Raw genomic sequence first — 13,251 nt, forward strand, 5'->3', positions numbered from 1 at the left:
TTTGAATCATACAATTTCCTTGATTTCTCTTGACTTGCAAACTCTAAGTACCTGTTACTTCTACATTCTTGTCCCCCATCTGATTAATTCTTGTATATTTAATTTCTAATAAAATGAATATATTGAATTGGCAATGTATTTTTCTGTGTAGCAGAACATTGATTCATCTTGAGTGAAGAAATAAATAAGGTGCTCTCAGAAGACTGAATTTTCAGGGCTAGAAATGTAGAGGAACTACTTTGGAAACTAATCGTTAGTGCAGAGGCATTTTAAATAAACTATTAAGCCCCACGTTTATTCTATTTCTGGATGTTTATCAAATTAAAATGGGCAAATAGTTATTGAAATATTCTTTACATGGAAGCCATGAGAAAAATGTATTCGAATAGTATAATTCAGAGTTGCATCATACTTAGGACAGAGTAATGACTCAACAAGGTTTGTTATTATAAAAATTATTAATTCCACTCTAAAATGTACTTATAAGGAAATGATTATTTTATTTTTTAGCTTTCAGAAACATCCCAGTTTTATAGGATCCACATTTCCTGGAAGCGTATGTAGTGGAGATTATGCTGCAGGAGTTGCTCTGGTATGTAATTATTAACCAATTTTCTCTTAGTATTTTCACATTTCAAATTTCCATAAATATTTCAAATTATGAATAAATATGTTATTTAGCCTATTGTTACTTTTATGGCTTTTATATTACAGATTTGGAATGGAAAATATATGTGTGTATATATATATAATTGCTTTAAGAAAAAATGGAACATTTAAAAGTTGAACTAATCACAAGGTCAAATTGCTTTTAAAAGCACATTTGACCTTTGTAAGCCAAATTTAATTGGTTTGAACAGTGGTAGGCTATGTATTAATACTTATTATACCTTCATTGCAGTTTTTATGTCAATTATTAAATGTATTCAGTACAATTTTGTAATTTAATAATTGATGTGAATTCATGTTGTTTTTATTAAACATGTTTTTTCAAAGTAATGAATAGTGTATGAATTTTTTAACTTTTTATTGTGTAGTATAACATATATGCAAAACAAAGAAATAAAATAACAATAGTTTTCAAGGCACTCTTCAACAAGCAGTTACAGGACAGATTCCAGGGTTTATCATGGGCTATCATACGATCCTCAGCATTTTCCTTTTAACTACTCCACAATATAGGAGGCTAGAAGGCTTAAATTTTTTTTTTCACCACAATTGACTTTTTTTCTTTCTTTTTTTTTGTGAAAAATAACATATATACAATAAAGCAATAGATTTCACAGCATAGCACCACAATTAGTTGTAGAGCATATTTCAGAGTTTGACGTGGGTTACAATTTCACAATTTTAGGTTTTTATCTCTAGTTGCTCTAAGATACTGGAGACTAAAAGAGATATCAGTTGAATGATTTGGCAATCATATTCATTAGTTAAATCCTATCTTCTCTGTATAACTCCACCATCAGCTTTGATCTTTCTGTCCCTCTCTTTAGGGGTAGGGAGATGGAACTATCCGATGTTCTGGAGAGGCTGGGCTCTCTAGGTTTCAGGACTTATCTGGTCCAGGGACCCATCTGGAGGTTGTAGGTTTTGGAAAATTACACTAGTGCATGGAATCCTTGTGGAATCTTATATATCCTTAGATGTTCTTCAGGATTGGCTGGAATGGTCCTGGTTGGAGTTTGGCAGGCTATGATAGGTAGCAATGTTGTAAGAGCAACATCCAGAGTAACCTCTCAATCTACTTGAACTCTCTGTGCCACTAATACTTTATTAGTTACACTTCTTTCCTCCCCTTTAGTCAGGATGGAATTGTTGATGCCTCTCTGGGAGTCATCTCCCACATCACCAGGGAGACTTTCACCCATGGATGTCATGTCCCATGTAGGGGGGAGGGCAATGATTTCACTTGCAGAGTTGGGCTTAGAGAGAGTGAGGCCACATCTGAGCCACAAAAGAGGTCTTCCAGAAGTAACTCTTAGGCATACCTATAGGTAGACTAAGCTTCTCTGCTACCTACAGAAGCTTCACAAGAGTAAGCCTCATGATCAAGGGCATGGCCCATTGATTTGGATGTCCCTAAAGTTTGACACAGTATCAGGGGATTTCCTGATGGTAAAGTTTAATAGTTCCATATTTTTTTCTCCCATCCCTCAAGGAACTTTGCAAATACTTTTTGATTATCTCCTTAATATACTCTAGGATGTATCCAGGCAGTACATTATGCTATATAGGATTAAAGGACCTCTTTCTTATTCTAGGTTCCCTGTGTTTCAGTTGTTCAAATAAACTATACAGATAGGTTGAGTTAGATTATGTGCTACAGAAAATTTCAGTTCCAGACCAAATACATCCTTCTTCCTTTGGTCTCAGAGAGTATGTGTGGTTCTAAAATATAGACATTGTCTTCCTTACCCCTGTGTTCTGAATTGCTTTAACCACAACCTGATTGGCTTCGTTTTTTTTCTGCTATAAAAGCTTATAATCTAGGCCCCTGTTCTCTTGTAAGCATTTTGTAATGGAGACCATACCATTGTTTTCCTTTTGTTTCTGGCTTATTTTGCCTTATTTGCCAAATGTTCCACATGTTCACTCACATCATTGCATGCCTCACGACTTTGTTCCTTTTTTGTAGCAGCGTAACATTCATTCGTAAGTATACATCATCGTTCACTAATCTACTTCTCAGTCAGTGCATCCTTCAGCCAACTGCATTCATCAGGGATCATGTATGGTGCCCAAAGTCCACAGTCTGTCAACACTCTCAATTTTAGATAATTTCATTGTTCCCAAGAGAAAGAAAGAAAACCAATTGTCATGGTCAGGTTCATGTGTCAACTTGACCAGGTGTTGGTGCCTGTTTGTCTGGTTGGGCAAGTACTGGCCTATCTGTTGCTATAAGGACATTTCATGGACTTTAATCATGATTACCTCAGCTGCATCCACAGCTGATTGCATTTGTAATCAGCTAAGGGAAGTGTCTTCTGCAATGAGTGATGCTTAATCTGATCACTGGAAGGCTTTTAAGGAGGATTTAGAAGAGACAGTCTCTCTTCTGCTTCAACCAGTGAGCATCTCCTGTGAAGTTCATCCAGATCTTTCATCAGAGTCATCAGCTTCACAGTTTGCCCTACAGATTTTTGACTCTTCCATTCCTACAGCTGTCCAGCCAGCTTCTCCTGAGAGTTCATTGCAGATCTTCATCAGAGTTACCAGTTTGCAGCCTTCCATACAGACCTTGAAGTCTACATTCCCACAGTTACATGAGACACTTTTCTAAATTTTATGTCTATGGATACTTACTGCTGATTCTGTTTCTCTAGAGAACCCTAGCTAATATACCAATAAACACACCCTCACCAAATAGGAAATCTAAACTTCCTCTTAACTCTTGTCCCTCCCCCCATTATTTAGCCTCTGCTGTTGCTGTGGTTGTGCTAATGTTTTCCTTTTAAACATAGCCCATAGCATGCAATAACAGTTTTCACCCTGTACCCTAGACTTAGACACTCTATGTGCACGAATCATACCTTTGAAGTACTTCTTGCAAGAACTAATTTATATTTCTATTTCTAGTGTTAATCAATGGGACATGTGAGTCTATAAACCCCCTTTCAATCTTGTTCATCTTTGATATGGTAATAGTACTTACAGATCCACTAGAGAACCACCTTCACGCCTATCTGTTCCCTTACATTGGAGCTCAACCTCATTAGCTAATGGTTCACCCATCTCTAGCTTCTATGTATCTCTATGTAATGAGTTCCCATTCAGTTTTTCCATCTTTTTTGCCATTTACTGTTTTGAGTCTTTGAAGTCAATTATGCTGTCTTCTATATCACTTATTCTTTCTTCTGTCTCTTCAAATCTGGTGTTGTGTGCCTCTGGTATGGTTTTTATTTGATCAACAGTCTTTAATCTCTGTGATATCTGCTATTTTTTTATTTATTCTTTCAAATTCCTCTTTATGCTCCTTTACTGCTTTCTTGATCTCCTTTATGTCATTAGCCATCCCACTTATTAAGTAGAGTTATATGAACATCTTTGATTAGTTGTTCCAATGTCTGTGTCTCCTCTGGTGTTTTAATTTGGTCATTAGGCTGGGCTATATGTGTCTGCATTATGATATGCTTAGTGATCTTCTATTGTTTTTGTCACATGTAAATATCTTGATTGATTTACTTTGCGAGTTGATTTCCTTCAATAGTCTAAAGCCTTGTGCTTGCGGGGTGGATGTGTGGCAGGATGCAGGGTACGGGGCGGGGCACAACAGTGAGGTAATGTGTTGCAGTGCAGGTATAGGTGCAGGTTGGGGATGTTATCCTGGTGCTTGTGAACCTGGGTGCCCAGCTGCCCAGGGATGATGTAGTTATGCAGGTGCACAGGTCTGGGGGATGTGTAACCCTGGTGTGCACTGGTCTAGGGCATGGTCCCCTTTGTGTGCATGCGCAGAGCTATGGCAGTGGGTTGTCCATATGCCTTCCTTGTCTGGGGGTGGATGTGACCCGGCTGCACAGGTCAGCCCTTCCTCAGAGTTGGGAAGCAAGCCTTGAGGGCTGTGCACATGCATGGGTCTAAGAGTGCTGTAAACTGATGCACAGAGCTCATGGGGTGGGGGTGGGGTGAGGCTGTGCAACACTATGGGCCGGGGAGGAGGGGCAGGTATAGTCTGAGTATGGAGGTTGGGATTGCAGCCTTTATGTGCTGGTGACAGAAAGCTGGGAGGGGGAGGTAGTGCTCAGGTGTGCAAGAAAGGTGGGCTGGGCTGCACTTGAGGTGGGAGTGTGGGGCAGTATGCACGCTAGGGGTTGTGGGGCAGGGGCGCTTGGAGCAGGGAGTGGGGGCGGGTGACGGGGTTGAGGTACATGGGGTGTGGGGTCAGTCGCAGGCTGAGGGGCTGCGCTGGTGAGGGTAGCACATTCAAGGGGCGCAGCTTGGATTACTTTGATTCTCCATCTCTCTGTCCGTGCACTCCTGTGGACTCCGAGCTTCCTCATTAGGCTCTAGTCTTCTTCCTCCCAATTCCTCAGCCCCAGGACCACCTTATGTGATGCGGCAGGCTGTCCCAGGTCAACTGCACCTCTGAATTGCCATCTCAGTCGCCCTCCTGTCCCTTCTCTAACTTTTTCTTGAAGCAGGGCTGAACTTCATCTACCCTCTTCGGCCATCTTCCTGGAACTCCTAAATATGTTTATTAAGCATTTTTCTCTTTTAAGGTATCTTATTATATTCAATCATTTCATATTTGGAATGAGTAGACTATTTTAAGGAAGAAATAACTATCAAATATTCATAATCTACTGTTCTGGGATGTGGAAATTGAGCTCTTACTACACAGCACATTCCTTGCACAACCAATTACATAAAATTAAAAAGAAATATTTTATTGTGGTAACATATACGCAACTCAAAATGTCCCACTTTAAACACTAACAAGTGTACAATTCAGTAGTAATAATCAAACTCAAAATATTGTGTTACCATCATCAGGATCTATTACGCCAACCTTTTCATCACTTGAAAAAAGAAAAGAAACTCGGCATCCGTGAAGCTGTGACTCCCTCTTTCCCTCCTCCACACCTCCAGCCCACAGTAATTTATAATCTACCATCTGCACTTACGGAAGTTTCTTCTTCTAGATAGTTCATATAAGCAAGATTATACCATATTTGTATTTCTGTGTCTGACTTATTTCACTCAGCATGAGTTTAAATTAGGGGCTTATTGACAGAGGGAAGACCTTGCTCTGCCCGCGGCCCAAAGCCAAGAGAGGAAAAGAGAGTGAGGCGTACCCTGGGAAAGGCTTATAAAGTTTAAGTCTCTTGAGATTTGGTTGTAATGGAGTTTAGGCAGACTCTTGTGAGGTGTGGTTATTGGGGGTGGGTGGGTGGGTTACATTCTTTGACCTTTAAAATCTTCCCCAGTCCTGGAGGGAGTATAGGACTTCCTCTTAAAACCGAGGAGGCGGCGTGGCCTGGGCCCTGGGGCGTGTCCTAGGCCCTGGGGCGTGGCCTGGGCCCTGGGTCCCTACGCGGAGACGGGAGTGATGATTTCCAAGCTCTCTACACGTCAGGGATGGAACAATAAGTGCCTCCAAACTAGTTAAGATTTATACTAACCCTTTAGCTTAGATCTTTCCATATCAATTTAATTCAAGTGCTTTCTTTGAAGACCGTATACAGCTGGGATTTTTAAAAGCACGCTCTGAGCCTGTGAGATTTGGTGTTTACTTCATTTACACCCATTGCAATTTTGATAGGAAGATTTATTTCTTTTGTCATATTTAGCACTGATTGTTGACCATATTTTATTTTGTTACATTTTTTTCTCTCTTTCCTACCATCCATTGGCTTTTTCAGATTCTCTTTGCTTTCTGATGCTTATCAGATTTTCAGGCTTCAAAATTACACATTTGTTTTATATTCTTGTATTTACCATTATTTTACTGTTCCATAGTTACTATTATGTACCCCCACACACCTACTTTCTCTCCAGGGTAAAAGAAGTAACTTAACACGCTTTTCCTCCCCTGTCATTTATCTTTCTTTTTCTTTTTCAGTAAGCTAAGTCAATCCTCCCTCTCATGCATTATAAGCCTTTCTAGGTTTGTTTGTTTTCTACAACATTATTTTAAAGAGGGTCTTGTTTTCTGAGTTTTGTATGTCCAGAATACCTTCATTTTACCCTCATGTATAAAACATAAAATAACAGATTGTTTTAGTTTTCTAGCTTGCTCAGTTACCATAAAGTGGATCAGGTTAAACAATGGGAATTGAGTCTCTCACAGTGTGAGGTTGTGAAAAAGTCCAAGTGAAGTCATCATCAAGGTGATTTTTTTTTTCCCCAGAATAACGACATTCTATATCTTCTTATATCCAGGATCTATTACTTACATTTCTGACATCTTTATGATTCTTCTTTTTTTGTCAATGATTTTTTTTCTACTGGAAATTTTTTCTATGTCTCTGACAGAAATATGGGGAACGTAGGTTGCAGAATTGTAGTCCCCAGTATCTTACAGCAGAATGTAGAAGGGTGGATTTGGAGCCATGTTTGTAGTCTTTTATAACGCTTTATTGATCACCTGTGTCATTTTTTTTTTTTTCCTTTGTGAAATTCCTTGGTACGTCTTTTAATTTGGCTGGTATTTCAGTTTGCTAAAGCTGCTGGCATGCAATATACCAGAAATGGGTTGGCTTTTATAATGGTTATTATTAGCTTATAAATTTACAGTTCTAAAGCTGTGAAAATGTCCAAACCAAGGCAGTAAGAGGAAGATACCTTCTCTGAAGAAATGCTGTTGGTATCCGGGGTTCCTCTGTTAGAGAGCGAGGCACATGGCCAGCTTATGCTGGTCCTTTGCTCCTGGGTTTAGTTGCTCTCAGCTTCTAGTTCCAGTGGCTTTCTCTCTGAGCTTCTGTGGGTTCTCTCTCTTAGCTTCTCTGTGGCTTTTCTTTCTAAGCTTTTTTTTCAGTCCTATACCTCTCATAAAGGACTTGAGGAAAAAGGATTAAGACCCAACTTGAATGGGGTGGGTCAAATCTCAGTTGAAATAACTAATCAAAATGCCCCACCCACGACTGGTCTGTACCTGTAGTACAAAATGTTTAAAAAGCCTTTTCTGGGGTGCGTAATGCTTTAAATCAGCACAGCCAGTATTCTGTGCAAGTCACAAGTGGGCTCTGGCCATTTTCTTTTCTGGACAGTGGAAGGAATGGGAGTCTGCTATAGTTTGGTAAAAATCTGAACTTTCCTGCAGTGCAGTTGTCAAATGATGAAATGCTGGCATGTGGAAAAATGCTTGAACCCAAGCATTCCCTCAAAGGAGAGGTGGTACATGAAATTACCAGCTCTCCTTTGAAGCTGGACTGAAATGACGTGCAGCTGCCTTTCCCCAGAGTAAGACAGAGTGTGGGAGAAAATCCAAGATGGAAGCAGTATCTTAATTATCTAACCTTGGATTAATGCCTATCACTTCTGTCATATTTTATTAGAAATTAGAAATAAATTAGAAATAAATCAATAAATTAGCTCACAATCAATGGAATGGAATTATACATGAGTAAGAATATTAGGAGAGAGGGCTCATTGGGATCCTTTCAGAGGTTGGCTACTACAGAGGTAATATAGAACTGAATATTAAAATAAAATATAAAAGGCATTTCATTTAAAATAATACAAAGAACGAATCCAACTTTTGCATTTAAGATTGTACTAGATTTGCTAAGATAGCTGATATTGGCATTAAGTAAATGGTATATGAAATTAAATTTAATTATTGTGTTTATTCATCAATGTTTAATAATTCTGTCATTAAAATGTTTATGTGATTCCACCATCATGGCATTCCCATAAGTATCTTGGGTGCATTAATAAATTTTAAAAATGAGTTTTATAATAAATTGCAATCTTTGATTACCATATATATTGCCTATTTTATCACTGAAAATAATTCTTAACTATTTTTCTGTTAATTTTCTTTGTATTTAGTATCCCAGTGGCTTAAGCTTGGAGTCATATTCTGTTATTATTGTGCAATTGCTTGGCCTTAATCTGGGATTAAATTATGATACTGACAAGTGCTTTTGTTCAGGAGATGTTTGCACAATGACGTCAAAAGCAACGTAAGACATTTTCTTTACATATATTCCTTCTTGAAGTTCTTTTAATTTCATTGAAGTTGTTTTTGTTAGTAACTTTTGCAATATATTAACCAATTCCCAGTAATTGGAATTACAGAATGCTACACTCAACAGCTGCAGGTGTTCCGTCTTTACTAGTACAAATGGAACACATACGAAAATATGCCATATGCTGGACTAATTATAGCAAATCTAACTAGATTTGAAAGTGTGAAAATGGTAGAGAATATATTCTTTGACCATAGTATAATTAAATTAAAATCCAATAAAAAGGACAGCTAACTATACCCAACTATTCAGATATTAGGCAGCAGACATTTAATGAAAATATAGCTTAGAAAATAAAGAAATTGCAGTAGGAATAAAAAAATATTTTTAGCAAAACCATAACGAAAATCCAATCTATCAAAACTTGGAAGAAGTGGCTAAAACAATCTTTAGGGAATATTTACAGTTTTAAACATTATATTAGTAAGGAAGAATGATGTGAAATTATATTGTGTTCACTTAATGATGTTACAAAAAGAACAAGTTAAACTGAAAGGAAGCAGAAGAGCAGAAGTTAGTGAAATTTAAAACTGATTAAAATACAGAAAATAAACAACGACAACATTCTTCTTCTTTGGAAAGCATAATAAGGTTGATAAACCCCTAACAAAAATAAGCAGAAAAAAATAACAGAGAGAGTGAAAACACATATTACCAGTATCAGGAATGGAAAAATTCACATTTATTATCATTATTTTTTTGGAGTGTGGGGGTGAAATGCAGGGTCCAGGAATTGAACCTGGGTCTGCCTCATGGCAGACGAGAATTCTACCACTGAGCTACCCTTGCACTACCCTAAAATTCACATATTGATTTTAAACATTAGAGGATTTTATAAGTTCATGCAAATAAATTCTACAAACCAGAGGAAACTTTCTGAAGTTCAAACCACTGAAAACTTTCCAAAACTGACACAAGAAGTAAAAACAATATATATTTCTATGTTGTTTAAAATAATTAGGTTTATAATTTTCCCACAGAGAAAATGCCAATTCCAGATGGTTAATTCAACCCAATATTTAAGGAAGAAATAATAGTAAACATGCAGTCTTTTATAGAGCAGAGGAAGTGGAACAACTTCAATCAGTTACATGAGGTTAGATACCAGAATCTTTTTTTTGTCATTTTTTTTATTAGAGCAATTGTAGATTTATAGAAAAATCATGCAGAAAGTATAAATTTTCCATATTCCATCCTCCACAGTTTTCCCTATTATTAACATTTTGAGTTAGTGTGGTAACTTTGTTAAATTTGATTAAAAATTATTATAATAATAAAATTATTAACTATAATTCATAATTTATATTAATGTTCACTCTTTATGTTGCATGACATCAGAATCTTAATACTAGAACCTGATAGGGAAAAAATTGCATACCAATAATCCTCATGAACATAGATGCAAAAATTCTGAGCAAAATATTAGCAAAATGACAACATATAAAATGGATAATACATCATGAAAAAGAGTGATTCATCTGAGGAATGCAAGGTTAGTGATGGGTTAACAAACTTATCACAGTAATAGAGCAAAAGAAGAAAATTCATAGGAGCCTATCAGTACATTTTACACAAGTCAACATCTATTCATATTTGGATCTATCAAATTCAGAATAAAAAGGAACTTCAGAAATCTGATAGAAAGTTTCCCAACGAACTCTTCAACTGATATCATATTTAAATATGGATGATTGAATTATTTCCTTTCAAGTCAGGAAGAAGACTTTTCCTTTTTAAAAAAATTTAATATTATCCTGGTAAATCTTGCTAGTACAATAAGACAAGAAAGTACAATAAGAAAGACATACAGGGCATAAAGATTATAAAGAAGAAGTAAAATCATCTTTATTTTCAGATAATATGTTTTTGTATCCAGAAAAACAAAATAATCTTCATATAAACTTCCGAAACCAAAAAGTTTATTATAAAATCATCTAAGATTTATCTAACTGTATCTAATCATCTGTCTTATCTCTGTCTATCTGTCTGTCTATCCCATACATTGAATAAAACCGAAAAGTAAAATTGAAATCTAAGGAAAGACATGTAATACATCTATACTCAAAATTGCAAAATATTGCTGAAAGAAATTAAGGAAGACCATTATGATTTGGAAGAATCACTATTGTAAATTTCTCAGTTCTTCCCCAAGTGCTTGTAGAAATAGACAAGCTATGTTTAGATTATATATGGAGATTCAAAAGACTTAGACTAGCTAATAAAGTCTTGGAAAAGAAGTTGGGGAACTTACACTTCCAGACTCAAGGTTTATGATATGCCCATAGTAAATAAGAGATTATGGTATTGGCATAAAAATACAATACATGGTCAGTTAATATTTTACAAATGCTCCAATACAATTCTATTGGGACAGGAAGGTCTTTTCAATAAATGGTCTTAGGGCATCTGGAAGTGGCTGAATTTCTAAATATACAGATTCACAGATTCAATGTGAAAGCTAGACTATAAAGATTCTAAAACAAGATGGAAGATGGTTTCTTTATGACCCTGGGTTAGGCAAAGATTTCTCAATGGAAAAATTATAAGTTTGACTTTATCAAAGATTTTAAAAATATGCATGTCATAAAGAAAATATTTGGGCACTCTCTCTCTATCTATAAATATATATATGTCTGAGGTAGGATTTTATCCAGAATATATAAAGAAACTCTACTACACAAAAAATATAAAGACAAATAATACAATTTTTAAAATAGGTAAGACTTGAACAGAGATTTCACAAATGAAGTTTGATTGGCAAATAAGCATAGAAAAAAGGGCCTAAATTTAAAAAACAAACCTAGCACCACCACATATTGATAAAATTATGGTGCAATAGGAACCTTCCATTGCCAATGGAAGAATATAATATACAACCAGTTTGGAATATTGTTTGCTAATAAACATAATATGCTCATACTTATGAGTATAAATTGTTCACAAAGGGACTTGCAAAAGACAGTTCAAGGTAGCTTTATATACAATAGACAAAAAAATAGAAATAACCCAGATTCCTTCAAATGGCAAAATGGATATACCAATTTCTACAGTGGAATTTACTTTGCAACCCAAAACAACAAAACTCTTATAAATGCCATTGTGTTTATTGTAATTATACTGTTTGTATTCGTTTTCAAGCTGCCAAAATGCGATATACCAGAACTGGAATGGCTTTTAAAAACGGGAATTTAATAAGTTGCAAGTTTACAGTTCTAAGGACGTGAAAGTGTCCAAATTAAGGCACCCAACCAAAGGTTACCTTAATTCAAGGAAGGCCAATGGGACAGGAACACATGACTGGCATCTGTTGAACCAGTGCTCCTGGGCTCCGTTGCTTTCAGCCTCTGTTCCTGTCGGGGCTCCTCACTTTACTTCTCTAGGGCTGGCTTTTGTCTCTTGGCTTCCCTTGGCTCTCTCCTTGTTCAACATCTCCTGGTGACGTCTGCTGGGCTCTAAGCCTCACCACACATCTTTACATGTGTCTGTATCTGTGTCAGCTCTGCTTGAAGTTTCTGTTGATTCTGAGGTTTCTGTCGTTTCTCGCTCGTTCCAAAATGTTTACTCTTTTAAAGGATTCCAGTAAACTAATTAAGACTCACCTGGAATGGGTGGAGTCGTATCTCCATATCCACAACTGGGTGTGTCACATCTCATGGAGGTAATCTAATCAAAAGCTTCCCAGACATGCACCAACCCCCCACCCAAAAAAATGAAATTGGAAGTTAACTCTCTGCTCTGCAACTATTTATGTATTATTGATACAGTCTGGTCCCTAATGTTTTAAGAGAAGTCTGTGAAAGCATCTGGGCCTGGTGTCATTTTGTGGAGTATTTTGTAATAACTATTTCTTCTACAAAAATTAACCTGTCTTGAACTTTTAAAAATCTCTATTGAAGTCAGTTTTTTTAAAAACTATTATTTTCAGATAAATTATCCATTTCCTCTGGTTTTCAAATTTATTTGTATAGAGGTATGCAATAGTTTCTTCTGATTTTTAAAAATTGTATCAATAATTATTTCCCTATATCATTTGAAAATTTTGCATGTGTTTTCCAAGTTTTACTTAAGTGGTTTGTCTATTTTATTATTTTTTTCAAAGAATCAGGTTATTTATTGATTTGAAATAACTTTTATTCTGCCTTTTAAATTTTTCTGCCTTTATTTTTTTCTGTATTTGAATTTATTTTATTTAGCTTTCTATTATTGTCTTGTTTCTAGTTTTCCCCCTTACAAACAGTTTATGCCATTTTGCATTTTTTTTTGCTCTCTTGTATTCTCTCCTTTCTCTTCATTTATATTTTTAAGTGTGCAGTTTGTTTATTTCTAATAAATTTATAAACTTGTGTAATATCACTTTAATCAAGTTGCAGAACACTTGTATGTTACCCCCAAAGCTCACTGGTATCTCATTTGAGTTTAATTCCTGCTCTTTCCCTCAACTCCAGGCTGAGCTGCATTTTTAGAAATTTCACTTAACACAAGGCTCATCAAAATTTTTCTATAAAGAGCCAGATAGTAAATATTTTAGGCTTTGGGGACCCACATGTAGTTTTTATTT

At 36.1% G+C, this 13,251-nt stretch overlaps 1 protein-coding gene across 2 annotated transcripts in view; it reads left to right on the top strand.

Moving 5' to 3' along the window:
• Positions 1-13,251, top strand: part of LOC143677057 (disintegrin and metalloproteinase domain-containing protein 5-like) — a 96,875-nt gene that overhangs the window by 24,409 nt on the left and 59,215 nt on the right. For both annotated transcript variants that reach the window (XM_077152552.1, XM_077152553.1), the window contains exons 10-11: positions 511-592; positions 8,494-8,627. In XM_077152552.1, coding sequence (XP_077008667.1) covers positions 511-592; positions 8,494-8,627 — 216 coding nt within the window. The remainder of the gene's footprint in view (positions 1-510; positions 593-8,493; positions 8,628-13,251) is intronic.

The sequence above is a fragment of the Tamandua tetradactyla genome, chromosome 3 (assembly GCF_023851605.1).
Source record: "Tamandua tetradactyla isolate mTamTet1 chromosome 3, mTamTet1.pri, whole genome shotgun sequence".
NCBI classification, from domain to species: domain Eukaryota; kingdom Metazoa; phylum Chordata; class Mammalia; order Pilosa; family Myrmecophagidae; genus Tamandua; species Tamandua tetradactyla.